Below are 26,203 nucleotides of genomic sequence, written 5' to 3'. Positions count from 1 at the left end.
GTCCCCAGCTAAATTATTTAATATAGAATCAAAATCATTACGACCATTTTGACTTAATTTTATACTGTGACTATTTCTGAACAAATTGGAAGATTTTATTTTACAATATTATCTTATGTGGGTTTCTGGCACAAGATCATTTCAAATGGGGGTCTATTTTATTTTTTAAAATCAATGTGGTGGTCCCTGACATGACTACATTAACTATCAATGTGGTGGTCCCTGACATGACTACATTAACTATCAATGTGGTGGTCCCTGACATGACTACATTAACTATCAATGTGGTGGTCCCTGACATGACTACATTAACTACTGTTAGCCAGTAAATACACAATAAGTAGCTCTGATCAGTGTGCAAATTACTCCCTCTAGTGGTGAACAAACAGACATGCGTGACCAGTCTTATTCCTGTGGCTGCAGGTTTAGAATTATTGATTGATTGAATACTTATTTTTCTTCTTCTTTTTTAAATCCTGGGGATATGTTTCCATTGTGGTCCTATGTATTGATAGAATATGAAAGACATTATAGTGTGTCCCCTCATTTCAATGGGATTTAATTCATATCTCCACTTGGAAAGTAAGTATGTACATTTACTCAAGTACTGTACTTCAGTACAACTTTGAGTTTTTTTTTACTTTACCTGATATTTCTACACCACTAGGCAGGCTACACGTAGAAGTCAAATATTGTACTTTTTTTACTCCACAAAAAATATTTCATAGCTTTAGTTTCAAGTTACTTTGTAGATTTAATTGTGACAAAATATAAATTAACCAATTAAGACCTTTGTCTATTTTTCTGCAAAATGAGTACAAGTGACTGCTTTAAGGACAGGCCGTTAATTACTTTTGTTTTGATATTCAAAAATATTCAAAAATGAATCTTCTCTTCTGGGTCCCTGGCACCAAACGTTTCCAGATGGGGGGTCGGCAGCCAAATACATATAGGTAATTTTGGGGGTTCTTGGTACGAACAATATTGTGAAGCACTGCCTTTATAATAACAACATCCTTTGTGTAGAAACCAACAGTGTAATGGTACTTACAGGGCTGCCTAATGTAGCAGTCTGACCGGCTGAACATTTCTCTGCAGGCCAGCAGTGCAATAAGCAATCAGACTGAATTATAGATGACACAAGAGGACTCTCTCTCTCTCTTTCTGTTCAAATGAATGTCAAACCAATTTCAGAGACAGTCTCATTTTAGTCATTGAAATTATTATTTCCCCGCGATAGTCACAATGTTCCCATAAAACGAATTAAAGGAACATAAACAATGAACGCTTTGCTCACATCTCGTACTACACTTACAAAACCCTGAGAGTTGACTTGTTTCCATTGTGGTCCTATTTATTCATTAACATTCATCAACACACAGCATACAAAACTAACACAATAATACATGAAATCATCAAATACAAACACAAAGGAGATGGGGAAATTACAATGACCCTTTTTCCCTCCACAAATATCTTTTGAAAATCTAGAATCAGAATAGGTATGCTATAGGTTTCATGGTTCCATACTGGTTGCTGGCTCCATTCTCATGGAATAATAGTGACATGCATTATGGTTTAGCCATGCACCTTTTTCCCCCTCTTCATATTCAGATGGTAGTGAATCAGTATTTCATGGGCTGACGAACCTGAGATTGAGCCTTTAAAAAGAAATCACCATTCTCTGGTTGGACAGTCCTGGAAAGAGCTGCTCAAGAACCGACGTTGAGTGATGATGGTGTGTCCATGTCCCTGTAGGTCTATCATCCATGATGCTTCATGATGTGCTGCACCTTCTGGTTTAGTTTAGTTTAGTTTATTTGATCATCTTTCAGTTTCAAATACAACATTTACAACAATGAATGGAAGCTGTTACATGAAGGTGATCAAAGGGAATAGGCAGAAGCTGAAAGCTTATAAATGCCTATCCTACTTACAACAACAACATACATACATAAATCGTAATACTCATAGTTATCAGATTCTGGGTACACGGAACGCTCGCCGCAAAACACACTCGGCCCCAGCGGTTCTTGTATTCGTTTTACTGAGGTTAAGTTTAATAATAATAATAATATCTGGAATTTAGATGGCACTTTTCCAAATGCTCAACGATGCTTTACATGTGTGTGGGGACCAAGGGAGAGGACAAAAAAAACGTTATTAAGAAAAGCTCAGATAAGCAAACATGAAATAAGGTTAGGTTTATAGACATAGTTTTACTGAGATTACGTTTAGGAATACAGTTAGGTTTAGCTATAGTTTTACTGAGGTTACGTTTAGGAATACAGTTAGGTTTAGCTATAGTTTTACTGAGGTTACGTTTAGGAATACCTGGTGGTGACTGCTCCGAGGTCCCCGGATTTGACCCGGGGCGAGGGTGTTTCGTGGCGAGCCTTCTTATTAAACTTCTGCATCTGTCATCACTGTGTACACAGTAAATAGCAATGATAGCCTTTCCTTCAAAGTTCTTTATATCTTACACTCATATTCATATCCATATTCTAACTTTTAGTTTTTTTCCGTAAATATACTTGATCATACAACACTACTACATTGTCACACAAAAGCATCACAAGTAGCAGATCCACAAGCTCGTAATGTGACTCGAATCAACACGTTTCCAGCTTGTAGATCTGCTACTATTGAATTTGAATCCTGAAAAGTAATAGTTTTGGACATATGAGGTTTCCACCCGACAGAGACAATTATATTTATTGCTAAGCAAGGCAACAGAGAAAGGACCAACACGTTAACACTCTTGGGTCTTCGTCTTCAACGGGGTCTGACAATCATCAGGCTAATTAGTCACACTTCTGTTTTGCAGATGACTTTAGGTTAGACTTCATTAAGTCAGCTTATTTTCATTTTTAGTATATATTTTATTTTTAATCTTAGTTATTTCTCTACACTAGGCTACTCCATTTAGTAGTTATTTCTCTACTAAAATAGTGAAAATAGCAGATGTACAAGCTCAGCTGAACACGCGTAGATCTATTTTCACTACTTTTGTGCTCTTATAATAATATGGCATCTATCACCTATGAATGTATATATATGTACAGACTGTTGACAGTACGGTTCATTTCATGTATAATGACAGCCAGCCTACAATAGGCCTACTCTACTGTATATACAGGTAGTTACAACTTAGCAATAAGCAGTAAGCGAGGTAAACACAAGGTAATACATGCATAGAGACAGTGTAGTGCCTCAGTAGCCTAATCTAGGATCATAGGTAAACCAATAACCTATATCATCTTGTCTAAACAATATATAAACATTCAAAATATACAAACTATAGGATGCCCAGGTCAACAAATAAACTATGCTATTTAAATTGCATTTTAACCTTTGTGTAAGACTGCATGGTTGTCGAGGCTAGGGAAGGTGCTACGGCACGTGCTAAGAGCTACAGTATAGTGTGTATAATACTGTATATATGGGATAGTATATATATATATATATACGAAGTCTCTGAACAGTGAATATAATGAGCAATACACCATCTATCAGCAATAAAACACTTACAGCAGTTATCCATCTGGCCCATTAAAACCTCTCACAGCAATTAAAACCTACCTGATGAAACCTAATGCACAAACAGCCTCTCACTGTAATAATAAGACCTAAATCACTATGGCTTTGACTTTATGAGCGCAGTCCATTCTGTCTGTAGTGTTTCTTTTATGTAGATGGAGGTAACACACGCACACGCACACGCACTCACACACACACACACACACACACACACACACACACACACACACACACACACACACACACACACACACACACACACACACACACACACACACAGTTGGACAAAGCACTCAACCCCAGTGCTTGAATCAAATTATAGATTAGATACTGCAGGTTAAATATTTACAAGTGGAAGTTTTAGTCTTTTAGCGAAATACTCAAAAGTAAATTCTAAAAAAACCAAAACAAAAAACATCAAATGGCAGCAAAGTACATTTTCTTTAGAATAGGCCTACCAAATACATTGCAGTATTAAAAAAATCTTCAGACAATTTTTAAAATAAATGGTGAAAATAAAAGTACAAACTCACATCTCACATCGTGAGCTAGTAAATCGGCTATTTTCATTAATATTTCTGGGTCCCCGGCAGGGGTTTCCTTTCTAGAAATATAGCAGAGTTAAGTACAATATTTGTCTTTCAAATGTAGTGAGTCACAAAGTCATAAGCATCACAAAAAGAAATACGGTATTAGGGTATTCAAGTAGATGTACTTAGTTACTGTCGACCACTGTCGACACACACACACACACACACACACACACACACACACACACACACACACACACACACACACACACACACACACACACACACACACACACACACACACACACACACACACACACATGCGCACCTAAGACACTTTATCCACTGCATCAAACTAATTCAAACCTTCTCCACATCAATCAGAAATACCTCTCCATCTGAATTATTCAGTCTCAAGTGTCTGCATGTTGCCACAGAACTTGGCAGGCTCTAAGTCCACCACTTAGAACCGTCCACACACACACACACACACACACACACACACACACACACACACACACACACACACACACACACACACACACACACACACACACACACACACACACACACACACACACACACACACACACACACACACACACACACACACACACACACACACACACACACACACACACACAGTCAGCTCGCACATTAACCACACACATAACAATAAATAAAGTCAAGCTGTTTGTTCCCCCTCCACCGCCCCTTCAGTCCCTCTCTTACCCATTACAATAATGGAGATCTGTTATTGTTGAAAAGAATCCCCATATCGCTGTCGAGCAGAAACCTTGTATCTCCACATTTCAACTTTTTAAATAACGCACTACATCGCCATACAAGAGTGTTGCGCGAAAAGTAGTGAGAATAGCAATCTCTGAATGCGATACGTTGTGAGCTCTATTTTAAAATATATTTTAAAATAATAATAAAAAACTCCATATGTCCAAAACTGTTACTTTTCAGGATTAAAATTCAAAGGATTCAAAGTAGCAGATCTACAAGCTCATCGCTTCGCGCCACGTTTTGAGCTTGTGGTCGTGGATCTGCTACTTGTGATGCTTTTTTTGTGACGCTGTATTATGCTGTAACACAAAAAGTTAGAATATGGAGATAAGAGGTTTCCACCCAACAAGACAGCCACGATTCTTCTTCTTTCTTACCCACATCGTGACAAGACCTCCAGACTCCTCTCTCCCGCGCGCCCAGAGCCCCAGACCAGACCAGACAGATATGGAAATTATTATTCTAGACCTGGCTCTCTCTCTCTCTCTCTCTCTCTCTCTCGTTCTCTCTCTGTCTCTCTCTGAAGACAAACTAAACTAAAGGCGGAGGAGACAGAGAACACAATGGAAACAGCAGTTACTTGTCACACCAGACTACGAGGATGAAAAGCCTCGAGCAGGTAGTGTGTAGTCGGGTTATAACGGTCGGCCACTGCAACGAGGGCTGTGACCTCATCAAACACTAGTGCTGATGAGGATGCCGCACTCGCGCACGCCCACACACACACACACACACACACACACACACACACACACACACACACACACACACACACATACACACACACACACACACACACACACACACACACGCACGCATGCACACAAAAGTTTGTATTACTATACTACTATACTGGTCTATTCTAGACCACCCAACGTGCAAGGATGTCTTGCCTATGTATGTTCTCTTTCCCAATATAAATTGCAAGCTTCTTTGGCAAATGGGTAAACAGACAGTATCAGCATCCATGGACTTTTTAACCTATGTCAAATCAATTTAATTTGCTATAAACAGACTCCAATCAAGTTATTGAAACATCTGAATTATGTCTATATAAATCCGTTCGAGATATCCATTACAATGGTTCTAAATATTTTACGTTCCCTATATAAAATTTGAAAGTCAATTTGGTTGTCAGTTTTTACACACTGATTGGCCGAGCAATGCCACCAACATACGGAGCCAATCCAATCGGTCGAGGGGGCCACCGACATACGCAGAAAGCTGCCAACTTGCGCTGATTGGCCAAGCGACGCCACTAAAAATACACAATCCCTGATTGGCCAAAGGGACCACCAAAAATTCACAATCCCTGATTGACCGAAGGGACCACCAAAAATTCACAATCCCTGATTGGCCGAGGGCGTCACCGACATACAGTACGCAGCCGAAAACAGTACTTGGGCAACTCTGCTCGTGCAAGTAATAACTTTGGGGTGGGCCGTCTAGAGTTTGAATGGGCAGGTATCAGTCAAAAGGGAGACATCGAAGAGGAAGGACAGGTGGCGAAATAACAACATATGGAATGTCAGAACAGGTCAGCTCTGCTCCATATATGGAGATGGAGGCGTGACCATATATGGAGGCGTGATGTCACGAGGCGTGATCATGGAGGTGTGACGTGATACACGGAAATGCAGGTTTTCATAGTAAATGCGACCCACTGTCACAATTACAAGACAAACAGTAACCACTTCAGCCCTATAAACATTTTGGTATACATTCTGCATAATGAGTATACTTTTGTTACTATTAAATACATTTTTACGCCAATACTTTTGTACTTTTACTCAAGTACAATTTTAATTCCGTACTTTTACTAGTAACGGAGTACTACTATATTGCAGTATTGATACTTTTACTTGAGTAAAACAATTGAGTACTTTTTCCACCACTTAATTCGTGACTGAGCCTTACGTCGCGCGACACTACAAGCTCAGTTCACAGCACAACGAGTCACATTGTGACTGAGCTGTGTGACTTGCATATCTGCCATTTTCTTGTGCATGGTGTGTAAACCTAACTTTACAAAACATAATTTACAATTTAGGCGTTTAGCAGACTGACTTACAGTATAAGCAAGGACAACACAAGGCAATACATCAAATGCGTAGAAATAGTCATCTGGGATCATATAAGTAAACCAATAACCTATTATCAGTCTAACAGTAGAATATCAATAATCTGTAGATTGAAACTATAAACAATAAAGGATGTCTATTACATTTTTTTTGCCTTTGCATACGCCTGTAAGATCGTCGAGGAAAGTAGCCTATAAACCATGTGCCACCACGCACACACACACACACACACACACACACACACACACACACACACACACACACACACACACACACACACACACTGTACATCCTTCCTGTTTGACGCTGGTGGTAAATCTTCCATGACATGAAGTCAATCATTCAAGGGACCAAATCCAAATGTTTCTAGGAATCATTGAAAAAAACAGCAAAACAAAAGGAGGAACTCTTTCACTCAAGCCATGTTATGTAAAGTAAGATAAAGATAAAATAAAAGCACAATAAATGTCAAAGTAATAGACGTGTAACATTTACCTGTAATAGATGTTTTTAATAACAATACAAGCAATTTATATTGTGCTTTTCTTGGTACTAAGGTTTTAATGGTCTCTGCTTTACAGAGCACACATTTTATTAAGAGAATAACTACCGGTAGTTAAAAAGGCTAAAAACTAAGCAAAGCAAAACATTAAAGTTAAAAGGCATGTTATGTGTAAGTGTCTAAACACGAAATGTGCAATAGTCACCCTTTATAATTTCATAAGCATATAGGAAACATATTTGGGCAAATGGGCGTAATGACTGATGACATCTCTCTCCCTCTGCCACTTATATGTGGCACCCGTAATGATGCTCACATTGCTCAGCCAATCACAGTGCAGAATGACACATCTTCCAGCCAATCACGGAGCTGATTAAAATTAAGCTTACACTGTTTTCTTGCAAGCCAAAGGCAGTTACAATTCCAAGATTTCAGTATTCAGTAGGCCAGTAGTTCTCAAACATTTTCGTGCAAATGGACCTCCAAAATGATATCTATTTGGCCGCGGACCCCCATCTGAAATGTGCTAGGTGCTAGGGACCCCCAGAACAGAATATTTGTGTTATAAAAATATATATTTATATTTAAACATTTTTCCAAAAATGTTAAAAAATAGCATATGTAACAAGTTCACAGCTCATTTGTGTTGGGCTGGGGACCTGGGCCCCCTTATTTGAGAACCACTGAGCTATTCTAACTGTTATGTTAAGGCTACTCACATGTTTCAGCCCACCTCATGTTTTTAGATTTCTCTTCTTTCTGCCAATGAAGCAACACACCCAGCTTTGCTGTCACCACTCACCGCACCTGTTGTTGGTGTGAAAGGGTCATTAATGACTTTGTAGTTAAGACCCCCAAAAAACGCATGCATACGCCACAACAAATCACCTCTAAAAACGAATGGCAGAACGTGTCTCTTTACTCTTTTAGGTAATATTTCGTCGTATTGCGAAAATGGGCAATCTACAAGTGTAGCCTACTGTACACTTGTAGATTGCCTATTTTCGATTGCCTATTTTCACATTTTATAGGCTACATGTGCTATTTTTGGACATTTTACCAAAGTTAAAACTAAAAGCAAGATCTACGGACACCTACCATAAACGAACCTCTTTCATGTGAGGCTTCAATCAACACCTGGCCTGCTGATTCCCCCTAAGAAACGTTTGGTAGGCTACTAATTAAGCGTAATTAAGCGGCAAGCATATGATTACCGGTAGGCCTACTCAAAACCTATAGCTCTGGTCCAAGCTACTCAAAAACCCAGAACTCCCATTTGACTCAAAACAAACTGAAACAACCGCTAAATGACATCTAAACATGATAACCACTAACCAGAGTGGCTATCATCGAACTCTGATGACAACAACCATGACGACAACGCTGATCACGTGACGCATGCCCGCGGAAGTGAAGGTTTAAATCACTACATTAGATTATTAGATTTTTACATTTGTATTGTATTAATATTCAAAATTTGCTTTCTTTTATGCATCTCCTTAAAATTAATTAATAAATATTAGCAACTTAGCTGTGCTTTAGAAATAGAATGAATGAATTAATTAATTAATCAGTTTGAGTTATAACTTATTTCTAAAAAAAACCTTAAAATAATATAACCGAAATATAAGGCTACGCATACAGTAGCAACAATGTTCGAAAAGGAGTACAAGATGAAATGTATAGGCTATAGGCTACTCCTATACCCCCCCCCCCCCCTCTATTAATAAAACTGATAATTCTAACAATTTTATACATGCACTGCACAACCCAAATATTTCCACTGCATGTTTAAATAAAACACACATTGTGTGGCCTCATATAGCCTGTGTGGTTTTGAATTGGTTCATGCCATGGCCTCCTATAGCCTGTGTGGTTTTGAAGTATGCCTGTGGGTTGACATGAACCTTTACGCTGAGTTTTGTGTGAAAAGGGGTAAAATATAGAATGAAGTTGTCCAAGGGTCCTGGGTATGTCAAGCGTGAATGACAACCACAATATCCTCTGCCTGTTCACAATGGTAGCCTATAAGGCCTAGTTGTGAAACCTTTTCATGCCAAAAAATACCCCCAAATTGATATTTCTAAATATATTTGGCCGCGTACACCCATCTAAAAAGTTTTTGTGCCATGGACTCCCGGAAGAGAAGATTTGAGTGAAAACTATTTTTCAAATACTGCGGAAGACACATGATAATGTGAATTCCCACAACCTACTCCTACAGGGGTCCCTGGCACAAAGTGTTTTAAAATGGGTGACGGAGGCCAAATACAGATGCATTTGGGGGTCCTTGACATGAAAATGTTTGAGAACCACTTACCAAACATCTAATTTATACTTAGTGGTACAAAGTATAAATTAGGTTTTAATGGTCTCTGATTCACTGGGGTCAGCTGAGAGGTTACAGCGTCTCTGTGAATTAGCATGTTCTCTCACAAAATCAGTAAAGTTTACATTATTGTTTAAGACAAAATGAATGATGCAAGAAAACACTGACTGTGACTTAATAATTGTATTGTACTTTGTTTTAATAAAAAATAAAATAAAAAAACAATAACAAAACAAAAATACATGCAGCAGGAGGAGAGGTGAACACAGCACACAGACACAGCTGAGGTTGGGTTGGGTGGTAGAGATTTACAATTCAAAACGATATGTGAGTGAATGATGACATTTTCAACAGTAAACACATTGTTCAACCACATGGAAGATAGCGTTCATCATACTACAAAATTAACACTGCAACAGAGATTATTACTGTAGGTCAATTGAAAATATTTTAAAATGTCAGTTCATTATGTCAATGTACTATGGAACTAGTGTGAATATGAATATGTTCACATTCAGAAGGACATCATGTGCAGCTTTATCGTATAGGCAAAGCTACTGTACACTTCACATAATCAGTTCAACCAACATAACATCAATTTGAACCATTTCTTTTTTAAATCATGTAAAAAGTATAAAACATGTGTGCAACACTGATGTTAAGGACTGTCAAATACATTCCATTAAGAGAAAAAAATAATACCAATGAGGCTAAAGCTTGGTAATAATAAGATCAGGCACTAATAGTCTAGGACTCGTTTCTGAAATGCAAATGAGTGTCCATTATTGACTTCATTTAGGGAATACACTCCGAGAGTGCAGTAGTGCGCCCCAGGGTGCTCTGTGGTCCATCGTAATTTCAGAGCGCTCTGAGGTTCGCTCGCTGTTCGAACATTTAGAGAATCAGAGCACATGGATTAAAAGCAAAATAAAATATCACAAAGACATTGCCGGCTTCTATGGAATCCAAGAACTTAATTTAATCCATGAGAGCATTGTGCCCTGGGAACGCTCAGAGCACACATTGACCATTCAGAGTGAAAAGCCAGGCTGTCCTAAGAGCGCCTGAACAATGGTGGAGGAAGTCACTGCAAAATTGCAATGGTTGCAGCTTGTTTGGAACTCTTTAGACTAGACTAGTCAGTAATTAACAAACATCTATGTGTAACAGGCTCAGCTCACAAGTTGTGAGTTGAGCAGATATTGCTATTTTAGCAATTTTTCAAAAATGTTTCAAAATGTCTTAAATGCTTTAGAAATTCCTGTGGGTTGTCACCTACAATGACCAAAATATGGAAAGTGGTTAAAACATACTGTATATTTGTACAGTATGTCTCTTCAACTCAATGTCTTTCTTGACAAACTGAGACGTGTATAGTTTCTGTCGGGTGGAAACCTCACATGTCCAAAACTGTTACTTTTCAGGATTAAAATGAAAAAACAGCAAAAGTATCTGATCTACAAGCTTGCAGTTCTGCTACTTTTGTGTGATGCTGTAGTATGATAAAGTAGGGCATTAATTTACAAAAAGAAAATAAAAGGTTTCTGCCCGACAGCAATGATGTACAGTATGCCTGTCAGATCAGGACCATCATTATTATTAAGGGTATATTGGTGAATGACATGTTTCATAAACATACAACACAGTCGCTGTATACTTTTAGACACATTATGAACGGATCACAAAGGTTTTCACCACTTTACAACCAGATAGACCTGCAGCCACACAGAGAAAAGATGTAGCAAGGCTCAAGATAGAAAGAAAGAAACCTTACACCTACACACGTTTCCGATGAAGTGGTCCTTCAAAGAGTCTCTCTCATAAGGAAAGCCAGCTACTTGTATTTGATTGATTGTGTCTATTTGCATGACTCCTTTCTCTGTGTGAAAGGCAAAAACAAACTCAACGAATGTGGATGCCGTTCTGTACAAATTAGCACAGTTTGTGCAATAGGCTGAATCGCTAGTGTTGCCACGACAATGGACAGCAGTATGACTCACTCCGCCTTCCTGTCTGTCTACTGTTCACTATCAATAAAGGCATAAAAGCCCCAAAAACAAATCTTAAAAAAACAGAAAAAAAACAATTAAGCCCTATTTTATACTTTATAATACGGTGTCGGCCAAAATAGCAGAAATAGCTGATCTACAAAATCCACGCATCACGATGTGGGATTGTAGTTCTATTTTCAATATTTTTTTATTATATTCCATAATCGATGTAATAAATTCGTTTTTTAACTGTTGCACCCCTAACATTCACTGTCATTCGCTACATTCCTTCACAACAAAATATCCTCTCACAATCTAAAACGTACAGATTGTCACAAAAAACAGCAAGATATGAGACAACTTGACTCATCCAACATTCTATACAGTACATATAAAAATATTCACATTTTTCAATTTACAACTGTCCAAACCAACAGCATGTACATCAAATACAAATAATATATTAAAAACATGTATCAATATATATGGTATTTATAACGTCTTTGATACTATCCCCAAATTCTCGCTGCTGTACTCGGGTTAAGGCGAAGGCATCGAACAACCGAAGGTGCATGTTGCAGGCCAGCAGAGGCAAATCAAATATTCATGTTGTCCTCAAAAGGGCCATGACGCTCCTGAATCGTTCAAATAAAGTTTGTCCACAATCAAACGCTTCCTCAGTAACTGGGCTCGTCCATCTCTTCATCGCTCCAGTCCGGGGGCGCGTCTGTTCCGAAGTATCGATCCCCAAAGTTTCCTACCGTAAGAAAAAAAAGCTTGTTTTAGCAGCAGACACCGTTAGCAATAGCACGGAGACTAGACATGTTTGTTTGAAGTTTTGCCAAACAAATAAAATCTCACAACTGAAAAAATGTCCAAGTCCTATTATGTGATTTGTGTGAAATGAGCCCCCCCACACACTAGCACTTTGTTTCCTAAACAATGAACACAATATGTAAAAATATGATTGTTCCTGCATACTGACAACCAGGTGCGAAGCTTTAACCTGCTCGCCTTGCACAAAAAAACATTTCACCCACTGTTTTACACCTGTAAACCTGTGACAATAAAGTTGTTTCTGATTCTGAAGTAGTTTCATGCACTTGCTCAACAATGAGTCATTTCACATCTACAGCTGCGAGTTGAAATCTTGGTTTTCAAAAATATACTACTTCCCATACAATCCGTTTCTTCACCTCGATAGCAGACACACATTGAGACACGGTGTACAGGCACACAGACACAGACAGTCACTCATAACCTCAGACATGCCCAATGTATCTGCATGTACAGTAGCGTTGCGGATTAGCAATCGACGCCACTGGTGTGAATTGGATGAAGGTTATACTTTTGCAAACTTTGCTGTTAACGGTGTTTACTGACCTATCCCAGGGATGATGTGGAAAAGGTCGTTGACCTTCTTGTCCACGGCCGTGGTGAGGATCTGGACCTGGGGGAAGGCGTAGGCCACAGAGTGGACGCCCATCTCTGCCATGAGCAGAGACACCAGCAAGATCTTATCCTCCCGCACGTCGTGGTCCTGAGAAGAAGACAACATGCACGCAGCACTCTCACTGATTAAAGCAAATACAACAGGTAGTTCCGACCAAGCCATCTGATTGGTTGAAATAGGCTCTCCACCCGTGCTCAAATAAGCATGACGGCACGCCGAGCCGTTCTCAAATGAAACTAATCAAAATATAAAAATCAGCTGTGCAAAGCGGCAAGCCTAGTGGTTTGCATGGGACGTTTGCAAATTAGTAAGGACCTATAGTTTGCAGACGTAGTAGCTAAATCTGGCATAAATATCGAATATCTTAATTACAATGAGATTGAGCTGTGTTCAGTTTGGGAAAGGTTTTCTAGCGCTGACTGGACTGGTTGAGTAAACAGGGAGTCTGTCTCTGTCAGACCCCATGTATTTCCAGCATAACAGAGACTCAGATAACACTTGCAGAAAGGCTGTTATTTTGAGAGCAAAATGCCCCACCACAATATGAATACATTTTTATGTTACGGAAAAGCATCACTGACATGCCAATAATAATGGTAATGCACACCCCCTTGTGTAATATTGCTTAAATATAATCTCACAATTGAAAATAGGCCAAATCCTAATCTGCAATTTAGAATATGGAGATAGGAGGTTTCAGCCTCGCTGCAGTAGTTTTGTAATTGCTTCGTGGCCGAACAAACAAATATGACGAGCAAACAGAGCACACGTACCAGTAGGACCCGAACGGCCATCATAGCAGCAGCTCCAGTAGACACCGTGCAGTCCATCAGAACAACATGGTCCTCACCGATGTCTTTAGGCAAACGCAAGTAGTGAAGCTGTGGTGGTGGTGGGAGGGAGGGGGTAGGGTTCATATTTACAATTAGTGTAATATCTCATTTGTCTTTTAAACCCAATATCGGCCACTTTGTAGGGCACCATAGTGGACATGGAAACACATGCAGAACCTGTGAAATATGTTACATGGCACAGAGTAGAGTACGGTTCGCTTAGTTCTTGTAGTGGAAAATAAGTGTTCCCACCTCTGGTTCTCCCGTGTCCTGGTTGGTCTGGATGAGGATCTTTCCGATGCGGACGTCTTTACACACAGCCCTCAGGGCGGGTTCCATGGTCTCCCCCGCACGCAGGATGGACACGCCTGTAATCTATGGAGAGAGAGAGAGAGAGAGAGAGCGAGAGAGAGGCAGAGGCTAATTGCATCTGTTTGAAGTCTGGCTGGAATGGAATCCTCTTTAGAATAGGAGAGAAAGGCTTGGGGAAATGCCAGGGAGTAAATGGAGTTCACTCACCCTCTTCCCGTGGAAAGTCCTGCCTTCGTAATCCTCTCCCTGGGGTGTCTTGACCACGTGGATCTGTGCCGTGATAAGGCACAAGGGGGAAAAAAGAAAGCATCATTAGCATGTGTTGTGACTGCAACGATAGTCTGTCCACACAGATGTCTTGCATCTGGGGCTGCTGCAGCTATTGATTATGTTATTAATTATTCTATTCGTTGCTTTTTCAGTATTGATAAATTGAATAATCAAGAAGTTCAGGGGGAAAGAATAAATAAACGAAATTGCCGATCTACAAGCTGTGGCATGTTGCGAGTTTGTAGTATTTTGGAAAATCTAATATTTTATCAAAATCTAAAATCAATTTTATATTCTTTTGCACCCTTAGTTGGATCGCACAATTTTCAAATGCTTCCGCCTAACACTTTGTACTTTGGATGCTCTGAAAATTAGTAGGAAATAAAGTAGACAATATGCCATTTCACCACTTGCCTTTCATCTTTGCAATTGTGTAAATAACTAATAAGCTGCCTGGCAGAAATGGAAATTCAAAAATATAATGTAAAGATATCTAAAAATAAAAATAAAGGAGGAGATAGTCTGGCTCAGGCTAAGACACTATCCACAGAACGACACATTGTTGTGCAGATGTTTGTGGAAGGACAATTATACCTTTGCAATACAAAATGTCAGCCAGAAGACTCTGAGAATGTTGTGCTTCTTTCATAGTGTGTGTGCTCTCCAGTTTGTGTGTTGCGTACATTCCTCTATGCTGGTATCTTTAAAAGGTGTGAGAACTTTCCGCTGTGGTGGAAGAAGTTTCCATGTTTGCTTACTGTCAACTTTCTTCTCTTTTACTCTCACTTTTCTTTCCACTGGCCATAATCTTTCAATGCTTTCTCCATTTCGCAATGCTCACCGAATCGTATCAAGCCCTTCATATTATCAATGCTCACCGAATCGTATCGAGCCCTTCATATTATCCTTGTCTGTCACCTCGCTGTCCCCATTGTCTGTAGTCTGATTTGACATTCTACTTAAAGGAGGATGAAACCTTGTTTTCCAGTTCATGTTAAAACTGTGTGGGGACCAATTGAAAAGTGTTTAAGGCGTACCACATACAGTAGGTTTTGATGCCTGACAGCGTGTTCCGGGTTTGATTCCTGTCTCCCGAGGCAGGCAGCGTATTTGCTGCATGTCATTACCCGACTCTCTCCCCTTTTTCCTGTCTCTCTGCCCACTGTATAATATATCCCCCACATGACGTCTTACGTCGTCATTTAGTGCCATAGACTTGTCTGGCAAACGATTTACGTCATAAGTGCTCTAAACATACATTAAAGGCCATAGACTTTGCTGGAAAACGACTTACGAAGTGCTCTATGGTATATACTGGTATATCGTCTCTATCAGGTGGAAAACTCATATGTCCATTGTCCACAACAAGTGAGGGTTAGCTGACTTGTTGTGAGCTAACCCCTGTGTGTGTCTGTGTGTGTGGTACCTGTGAGGGCAGAAAGGACAGCGCTCGCTCGATCAACAGACGCATCAACCTCTTGGAGTAGAAGATGAACTCGTCACGACTGGTCTCCTTGTTCCTGAAGAGGAGAGATAAAAAAATGTATGTCAAACCAACGTCGCACAGTGAATTTGTACATTTGTACGTGTTTATGAAAATCCTGGATGTGAATGTTGTCGAAGAAATCTGAAATAAGTTATTTGTGTTTGCTGTGTGTTCGTCTTCTTGTGTCCATTAGTGGAGCTCCAGGCAGCTGTCTGTCATCAGAACAGCTGAGTAGGAGTACTGTGTAGCTTCGCGGGAATTCATCTTTTTCCTGCTATATAAATGTAGTGCCATGTGTTGTTACCATGTGTTGTTATCAATAGGCCTACCGCCTACAGCAGAGGGCTAAAATAGAGTGTGGCTCAGTATATAAGCTTTAGTCAGACAGGACATTCCATTGCATTGTATTCTCTCATACTTTGAGATTTGAGTTACGGTCTCTGGCCCATTTTGTGTCCTTATGTTCTCTGAGTACCCCGATACGGAACCACTTTGACGATGTTTAAATACTTTGCTTACGTATTATACAGCCAGACAACACGTGTAACTAATAAAACATTTGCTCACACACTGGACCATTGCAAAGTACCTGTAGCGTTAAAGGTGTAGTGAAATGAATCACACTTTTAGACCATATCCGTGGTCATCATATGGGCTTACCTAACACTGGATGCCAAAACGTGCTGCGTGATAACGTGTCGAGGCCCACATCAATAAAAGCCAATAAAAATTAAGCTCACCAGTTTGATTCCCATTCGCTTCATTGTCCTCCAACACAGCTGGTTTTGATTAAAGAACTACTCTGTTTTTAATCTCATTCAAGATGACATTCAGACAGTGTATTACTCGTTTTAAACTTACCGGTAATCATCACGCTAAAATATGTATATAGGTTGTGTATAGGTAAATAATCCCCTGGGCCATGGCTCAGTGGTCCAGGCACCTTGGCTGGCAATCCAGTCTGGCAGTGTGCCGCGGGTTCGACTCCCGATCCTGACGGCCTTTACTGCATGTCTTCCCCCCATCTCTCTCCCCATTTACTGTCCCTCCATGAAAAATATAAAATAAAGCCAAAAAAAAGAAAAGAAATAATCCCCTGGCTTTTTCTCTGTCACTTTGTTTACAAACGTGAGAGGAAGTCACTGACTTAAAACCCCATAGCCTGGAGGGATGCGACTGGTTGAAAAACTTCAGAGACTTCAAAATAAAATGCCCACCATTTCCGTTTCACTACACCTTCAATTTAGTTTATTTAATCGATCTATTATTCACCGCTGTTATCATCACTTTATCATTAGCGCCCCCTACCTGATGATGGTGTGCATGCCGCGGACCTGCGGCGTGCTCTCCAGCACGCTGAGCGAGTGGGGGAGAGGCTGGGCCTGATGCGCCGAGGCCAGCGCTGCCCTGTAACCATGACAACCACACACACAATTAACAAACAGCTAAACACTGCTGTGTGCACTGGAACACAAAGGCAAATTGTGTATACACACACACACACACACACACACACACACACACACACACACACACACACACACACACACACACACACACACACACACACACAGTACACTACACAGACAGACGCATGCAGAAAACAGAAAAACTGATAATTTGTCTTTGTTGTCTATTGCATCGTTGAAGCTAGGTGGATCAGGTTAAGATGATTGCTTGCGAGGGATGCAGAGAGAATAGAAAATGTCACAGCACACACAGGGGTGTCTTTGCTCAGCAGCAATTTAGTGGAATTCAACAACAGACGAGTGAAGACAAACCATGCTTGTGGGAAACGACCACGCAATTACTAACTACGCACCACCTCTGCAGAGGTGACAGCTGCAATGCTGCATCTCTCCTGCATGTGTAGATAGATGATATGCATGATGTGCAACGACGACGTGCAATCTGAGACAACATTTCACTACCATTAAAGTGTTGTGCCACACACGCCAATGGGCGTGTGTGTGTGTGTGTCACACACTTCTATTCATACCTAAAATAGCTGAAACTAGGCTGTAGATCGGCAATTGTTGGGAAATGGGTGGAATTTTTTGTATTTTTTATATTTTAGAAAATTTGCCGATTTTTTTGTTATGGTATCAAATGTGTCTCTTTATTGGGAAAGGATTGTGATGTAGTAAATAAACAATTATAATTAATTAACTAACTTTCTGATCTACAGGACGGGTCGTTTTCCCACAATTCCGGTTTGTACCAGTTGCAAATAATCCACAAAGTTTCACACAAAAGGAGGTTAGAATTGGACATCGGGTTCTGCTAGATGTGACTTGTGCGCCAATGCTTCGCACAGAGGTCGCCTCGCACCGGCGCAGAGGTCACATCCATCAAGGCAATCGTTTTTCTCGCTGGCGACACACGGACGAGGCCCCGATATCGCCAGTGTGTCCGCGAGGATGTCCCACACCGTTAAGATGCAAAGAAAGAAAAGAGAAATCATAGCAAGTCTGCTCACATATCCCAGCGAAGTTTCCTCTATGGGGGAGGGAGGGAGATGGACCACAACAACAACAACAACAATCACAACCACAGGAACAGAGAGGACAAGGAAAAAGACAAAGAAAAACAACATTTAAGAGGAATGAAAATAAACGAGAGCAGAGACACATCAGGTGGATGAAGAGGTGGAGGGTCGTAGCCACGGCGACGAACGTGACAGCGATGACTTGTCAGTGTCATCCCACACACAATAATCTACAAGCTCACAATGCATCGCAACGCAACATGTTATGGGCTTGTAATTGTTGCTAATTCTTTTAAACATTTTTTTCCTCCAAAATTAGACATGTAGGGATGCCAGGTTGAGAGGGCTGATCATTAAACTAGAATAATTGTCTTCTGTTTATACACTGATTATAAGGATCACTACACCTCACATCAATGCTAATTGTATGCTACAGTACATAGGCTAAATTCTAATGCAGTAAATTAATGCTTATTTACTGAATTTGCAAGGTAATGTGTCTACACACTATTGTAAGCATAAGCAATGATCTTGGATCAAATCGACACAAGTGCACCCACCATGCAAACCCCCCTGATCCTACCGCTGACTGGCGTCGTGCAACGTGTGTGTGTGTGTGTGTGTGTGTGTGTGTGTGTGTGTGTGTGTGTGTGTGTGTGTGTGTGTGTGTGTTTGTGTGTGTGTGTGTGTGTGTGTGTGAGTGTGTTGTAATGCGTGGGATGTACACAGGCCAATCTGTGGGCTGTCACTTTGTCATGGCTCGTCAGAAAACAGTAGAACGAACAGCAGGTTGGAGGTTTGGAGGAGTTTCGACTTACGGGCCCCAATACATCCTGTGTCTAAAGACAAGACGGCAAACTCACTTCCTCTCTCTCTCTCTCTCTCTCTCTCTCTCTCTCTCTCTCTGTGTGGCCGCTCAATGGAAAAACGCAGCGCTTTTGTAGTATTGGAAAGTTTCTCTGTGGCTTCAGATCTTTGACAAACGACAATCACACGCTGTGTGAACGTGAGCTTTCTCTCTCACCCTCTTTGTACTTTTGACTCGTGTATGTGTGTGTGTGTGTGTGTGTGTGTGTGTGTGTGTGTGTACTGTATGTATGGCATCTGTCTCTTAACTCTTTTGGGGGGATTGGTAGGTAGGGCTGGCGGGCTGAGAGGAGGGGTCAGTGACTTGCCTCACTGCTTTATTTTTAGACACAGAAGGTAAAAGCGGGGAGGAAGGGAGGGAGGGAGGCAGGGGGTATGAGTTATAACTTCATGAAGAGACAGAGAGAGAGAGGGGAAAAAAACAACACCTTCTCGACAACAAACTGCCGGCTGCACCGCATCATGATGTCGTAAAACGTTTTGTCTCAGCTTTCAAATCAAACCGTTGAATCTTTCGATAGAGGCCTTTGAACTCGACCGTGTGATGTAAAATTGACTAATGTAGAGAACTCTTTTGTGTGCAAGAATAATATACAATCAGTGTATTTATATATATATATATATATTAGCTACCATGCCCTACAGCAGCGGTTCTCAACGTGGGGTTCCAGGGACCCCACAGGGATCGTTGACTGGGTTTCATGGAGTCCCAGGCTAAATGAATGATAGGGACTGGGTTTCATGGAGTCCCAGGCTAAATGAATGATAGGGACTAAGTGTACAAATAAGTGTCAATTTGCTTCCAATTGTACACAGCTCTGTTGCCATGATGCATATCAAACTGGGGGTCCATCTTAGGTACGAATGCATAAAAAGGTCGGAAAAGCACTGCCCTTAGGTACATGGAAATATATATATATTAGATATTGGGACACGTCCTCTGCAAGTGTATTTTGGTGTCACAGAGAGAGGACACTCTCAGTCAGTGATGCTTTCAGGCAGCCGGCGGGTTGGATCAGTGGAGGAGGGCAGACGTTGGTTTTGCGGCCCACTTCCTCTCCTGCTATGTTAGGGTTTGGCAGATGGTGTGGATAATAAGAGATAAGAGAGAAGAGAGAGAGAGAGAGAGAGAGAGAGAGAGAGAGGTCTACTCTACCTGACGCTCAGCTCACGCTGTGAGCAACGGAGGCGTGATGGGGAGGGAGAGAGGAGAGAGAGCAAGTCGTGAGCAGTGTGTGTGTGTGTGTGTGTGTGTGTGTGTGTGTGTGTGTGTGTGTGTGTGTGTGTGTGTGTGTGTGTGTGTGTGTGTGTGTGTGTGTGTGTGTGTGTGTGTGTGTGTGTGTGTGTGTGTCTGTGTGTGTGTGTGTGTGTCGTGTGCGGGGGGCTGTCACGATCATGACATTTTAGTTGACGATTGATTAAAATCTTCTCTAAATGCCCAAAGTAGGAGTGCCGGGTTGAAAGTGGATAAAGTTAAAGTAGCACGGACAACAGTGTGGAAATATCAATAGAAATGAAACATATCTGTTGATTTCATCTGGCTATTTTTATAAAGATCAATGGAAACAGCTTGAATGATTAATGATTATAATTGATATCAGGCGATTATGTACACTTCTATGTAAAATACCTATCACTGTACAAGGATACAGTAATAATTGTGACAGGTCTGTGTGTGTGTGTGTGTGTGTGTGTGTGTGTGTGTGTGTGTGTGTGTGTGTGTGTGTGTGTGTTATAGCGTGACACAAATGGAACACCATTGTTTAAGAATAAAAAAACAACAAGTGTGGCTTAGAGATGATCATTAGTGCATGTCACATAGCAAGGCTAGTGCTAAAATACAACACACTCTGTTTCAGTTAGGGAGTTAAGAGTTATAGTATAGTATGTATAGTTTACATAGATACTCCACTGTTACATTCTTAGTTTACGCATGATTCATGATAACTACTTTTTATATATGTGATGTATGCCATGCTTTTGTTATTGCTTAATGTAAGTCACTCTGGATTAAGAGCGTCTGCTAAATGCCTAAATTGTAAATTGTAAGAGTAAGGCGCGATTCATACTCTATATTTTAGAGCCGAATAAAAGTCGGTTCGGCTCTGTAGAGCCTACAATGTGACGTCATTTGAGGTTCGGGGGGGGGGGGGGGGGGGGGGGCGGGTACCGCCCTAAAGTCGGCTCTTCGGTGCTACTGAAATTTTCTGACGAGCCGAAATCATTTCGGCACTACAGCGCCGAAACAGCGGTAAAATAGGAGTATGAATCGGCCCTTACTGTAGTCAATGTACAGTATCTGTTCATTCTTACTGGAAAGGCCCAGTGTGAAATCAGATCTTTTGCACTCTCAAGAGTTACATTTTTGTTAAACATCTGCATTACTTAAATTATAAGAACTCTACACAATTAGAGAATGTCAAATAATAGTTTTTTTGATCAAAGTTTGCCTGTTATCTCTCCTAATGGTACCACATCAATACAACATGGAATTGTGGACAGAATCGTATCTCCGCCTGTCAAAGCATATGGTGACATCTAGTCATTAAAGCGGCTAAATCTGTCTGGAAACCAATGGTGGAAAGAAACAAAGTACATTTACTCAAGTACTGTACTTAAATACAATTTTGAAGTATTTTTTACCTTCCAATTATCAATACTTTTACTTCTACTCCACTACATCTCAGAGGCAAATATCGTACTTTTTTTCTTCTTTGAAAACTCAATGTGTTGTGAGCTCATTTTTCAATGATTATGCAAAAAAAAAGAATTGTGATGATCTCAGATAATTGCAATTAGGTGATTATGTAATAATTGTGACAGGCACATGGCTCATGTACTTTTATGACTCCAGATGGTGCCATTTGCTGTTCTATCCACTAGAGGGCTCCAGTGGATCTTGTGTGAACGCCATGATGTTAAAGCTACTTCCTTGCTGTGTGAGCTACAGTAGGGCCTCCTCACATCAGAGCATGATGTGCTGAGTCACAAACCCAGACTAACAGACTCAAAAAATAAAGCATATTAGTGGCCTAATATTTGACCAGGAGTATCTCTACTTTGAGTCAGGCACTGAGGTTGAGTCCTGTGTCCAACACTGTGTGTGAGTGTGAGTGTGAGTGTGTGTGTGCTTGCGTGTACGTATACGTGTGTGTGTGTGCGTGCGTGCGGTATCAGGTACGGTCGCCCCTAAACCATCTCGCCCCTCGATTTTTCCGCTGACGTCACGCCGACCGCTCGGTCCGACGGTTCTTATATTCTTTATTTTGTTTTACTGAGAATAAGGTTAGAAATAAGTTTAGGTTAGGCATAGTTTTACTGGGGTTAATTTTAGGTATAGGGTTAGGTTTAGGCATCATTTTACTGAGGTTAAGGTTAGGAATAAGGTTAGGTTTAAACATTTAAGCATAATTTACTTAGGTTACTTTAGGAATACCAGGCTGCACCGTTCTGCCGGCTGTACGCCCAGGGCGAGTTGGTAAAGGGGCGATGGTATTCATGTGTGTGTATGTACAGTATGTATTACAGTATGAGTACAATATGTGACTGGAAAGCAAACAATAACTCATGCTCACCTCCTCCAGCTGGCTGTGGACATGCTGAACGATCAGGTCGATGGCCACCATGTTGCCTCCACCTGACACAATGAGCAGCACACACAGACAGGAGGGAACACATGACACAATGAGCAGCATACACAGACAGGAGGGAACACATGACACAATGAGCAGCATACACACACAGGAGGGAACACATGACACAATGAGCAGCATACACACCCAGGAGGGAACACATGACACAATGAGCAGCATACACACACAGGAGGAACACATGACACAATGAGCAGCACACACACACAGGAGGGAACACATGACACAATGAGCAGCATACACACACAGGAGGAACACATGACACAATGAGCAGCACACACACACAGGAGGGAACACATGACACAATGAGCAGCATACACACACAGGAGGGAACACATGACACAATGAGCAGCATACACACCCAGGAGGGAACACATGACACAATGAGCAGCACACACACAGGAGGAACACATGACACAATGAGCAGCATACACACACAGGAGGGAACACATGACACAATGAGCAGCATACACACACAGGAGGAACACATGACACAATGAGCAGCACACACACAGGAGGAACACATGACACAATGAGCAGCATACACACACAGGAGGGAACACATGACACAATGAGCAGCATACACACAGGAGGAACACATGACACAATGAGCAGCATACACACACAGGAGGAACACATGACACAATGAGCAGCATACACACACAGGAGGAACACATGACACAATGAGCAGCATACACAAACACACACACACACACACACACAGGAGGGAACACATGACACAATGAGCAGCACACACAGACAGGAGGAACACATAACACAATGAGCAGCATACACACACAGGAGGGAACACATGACACAATGAGCAGCCGACAGGAGGAACACATGCCACAATGAGCAGCATACACAGACAGGAGGAACACATGACACAATGAGCAGCATACACACACAGGAGGAACACATGACACAATGAGCAGCATACACACACAGGAGGAACACATGACACAATGAGCAGCATACACACACACAGGAGGAACACATGACACAATGAGCAGCATACACACACACAGGAGGAACACATGACACAATGAGCAGCACACACACACAGGAGGGAACACATGACACAATGAACAGCACACACACACACACAGACACAAATATTCAACAGGGGTTCATCTGTCAGTCAGGTACTGGTACAACAATCGGCTAAATGTTTGTGTAGGTAGCAGCAAGACTGTGTTAACAACAGCAGCAGATGAAGATAAATACTGGCTTGTAATGAAACAAAAAGGTAAGATAAGATAAGAAAATTAACAAATACGGTTACAAGTTCCACTCTAACCCTCTTTAAAACATATTAGTAGTAATAGGGAATGTGGAATGGAATGGATAGCATGTACAAAAATATGTGGTATGGTATGTGAGGGACATATGCAGCGCCATAGTGCTTCAAGTATTTATTGCATCATGGGAGGAGTCTCAGATTAAGGGAAATGTATATGCTGATGGCTTTTAGTGTAATGTACTGTATGTGCTATAACTAGAAAGTACGTAGGTCCGAGTTTGGCCAATATTTTCCCCCAAAATAGAAACATAGAGAAACACTTTTTAAATGTTATTGTTAAATTGCGACAATCATTATCTAACATAAATATAAAACATACTGTGTGGAGATATCACAAGCAGAAGCATGGACATCCCTGCACGTGAGCACACTCACCTCTCGGCACCACAATGTCGGCCAGGCGCATGGTGGGTTCGATGTACTGCTCGAAGGCGGGCTTGACGTACTTGTTGTACTGCTTGATGACGCCCTCGATGTCGCGGCCGCGCTCCGTGATGTCTCTCCTCAGCCGACGCACCAGGCGGATGTCTGAGTCAGCCTCCACGAAGATCTTCATGTCCAACAACTGAGAACAACACAAGAAAAAGATATGTACATTAAACCAGTGGTTCCCAAACTTTTTAGACCGTGACCTAAAAGAGAAATTAGACGTTTGCCCGGGACCCACAGTAGTGAAAATAGCAGATCTACAACTCTCACAATGCGGCACACACACACCTCCTCACACACACACACACACACACACACACCTTCTCATGGCCCAGTAAGAATATTCGATATCGTTCCTGTCGGGCAGAAACCTCTCATCTCCATATCCTGTTGTGTTTCTTCGTAGATGAATGCCCTACTTGATCATACTACGTCACACAAAAGCATCAAAACTAGCACAGTCATCCACAGCTACTTTGAGCTTGTAGATATTCTACTTTTGCCATTTCTGAATTTGAACCCTGAAAAGTAACAATTGTTTGGACATATGAGGTCAGCGGACAGTACAATCATACCTGCAGCAGCTCTTTATCTGCGAACGCCATGATGCCCTCAAAGATGATAACACTGGCTCCGTACACTGTTTTCTGCAGGGGGGGGGGGGGGGGGGGGGGGGGGACATGTAATGTGTTGTATCTGTTAATCCTTTGCAGGAACTTTTACATAATTTCATTTTACATAATCCTGAGCTATCAGTACAGTTACAGTACATGCTTTACACTTAGACCTAAGCATATGAATGGACATACAGTAACAGGATAGTAACATGTAAAACTATCTTTTTGATTTTGAGGGAAGCATTTGAAATTCGTTCATTTTTATGCCAGGGCTCCACTGAGGCGTTGCGTTGCGTTCAGACGGCGTCTTTGACGACGGCAAGTTGACGTCCGACCAGCTCCACTGCTCCACCACGCATCCTTCATTGATTAAAAGGGAACATTCCCTGACGGTGACAGAGACGCGACGCTCACACGACGCCGATGGCTACAGTGGAGCCGCGCCGTTAGAGAGAGTGAAATAGAACATAGCCGATCTACAAGCTTACGAGCTTTTTGGTATTTAGTTTAGTTGTTAACTAGTCTGCTCGATTTAGTCTATTAGTCTATTATTAATTTTTGTATACAATGCACAAAGAACAACAAGCAATACAATATACAAACCAAATGTAATATTTGTAAACACAACAGAGATCACAATGAAGTGGACAAAAAGAGCCACAAGGCCCACTTATCTGTGCACAGTAAATCCTCAGTGTTGATGCAACTCTGAGTCTATAAATGGAACCAG

The 26,203-nt window shown here is 41.2% G+C and overlaps 1 protein-coding gene across 3 annotated transcripts in view; it reads right to left on the bottom strand.

Annotated features, from left to right (window-relative positions):
• Positions 1-9,961: 9,961 nt before the first annotated feature.
• The window catches only part of uckl1b (uridine-cytidine kinase 1-like 1b), a 43,957-nt gene continuing 27,715 nt past the window's right edge, over positions 9,962-26,203 (bottom strand). For 2 of the 3 annotated variants that reach the window (XM_079491439.1, XM_079491437.1), the window contains exons 5-15: positions 25,432-25,503; positions 24,803-24,992; positions 23,050-23,111; positions 18,599-18,618; positions 17,428-17,526; positions 16,060-16,153; positions 14,571-14,633; positions 14,304-14,426; positions 13,992-14,099; positions 13,149-13,305; positions 9,962-12,522 (exon numbers count right to left, since the gene is read on the bottom strand). In XM_079491439.1, the coding sequence (XP_079347565.1) occupies positions 12,443-12,522; positions 13,149-13,305; positions 13,992-14,099; positions 14,304-14,426; positions 14,571-14,633; positions 16,060-16,153; positions 17,428-17,526; positions 18,599-18,618; positions 23,050-23,111; positions 24,803-24,992; positions 25,432-25,503 (1,068 nt within the window). In that variant the 3' untranslated portion in view covers positions 9,962-12,442. Of the gene's footprint in view, positions 12,523-13,148; positions 13,306-13,991; positions 14,100-14,303; positions 14,427-14,570; positions 14,634-16,059; positions 16,154-17,427; positions 17,527-18,598; positions 18,619-20,630; positions 20,648-23,049; positions 23,112-24,802; positions 24,993-25,431; positions 25,504-26,203 lie in introns of all 3 variants that reach the window. The other variant, XM_079491438.1, reaches the window with a different exon arrangement.

This window comes from Electrona antarctica (genome assembly GCF_951216825.1).
Source record: "Electrona antarctica genome assembly, chromosome: 2".
Classification (NCBI taxonomy): Eukaryota; Metazoa; Chordata; class Actinopteri; order Myctophiformes; family Myctophidae; genus Electrona; species Electrona antarctica.
Note: the sequence above shows the minus strand (reverse complement) of the source record. Positions and strands in the feature narration are given on the sequence as shown.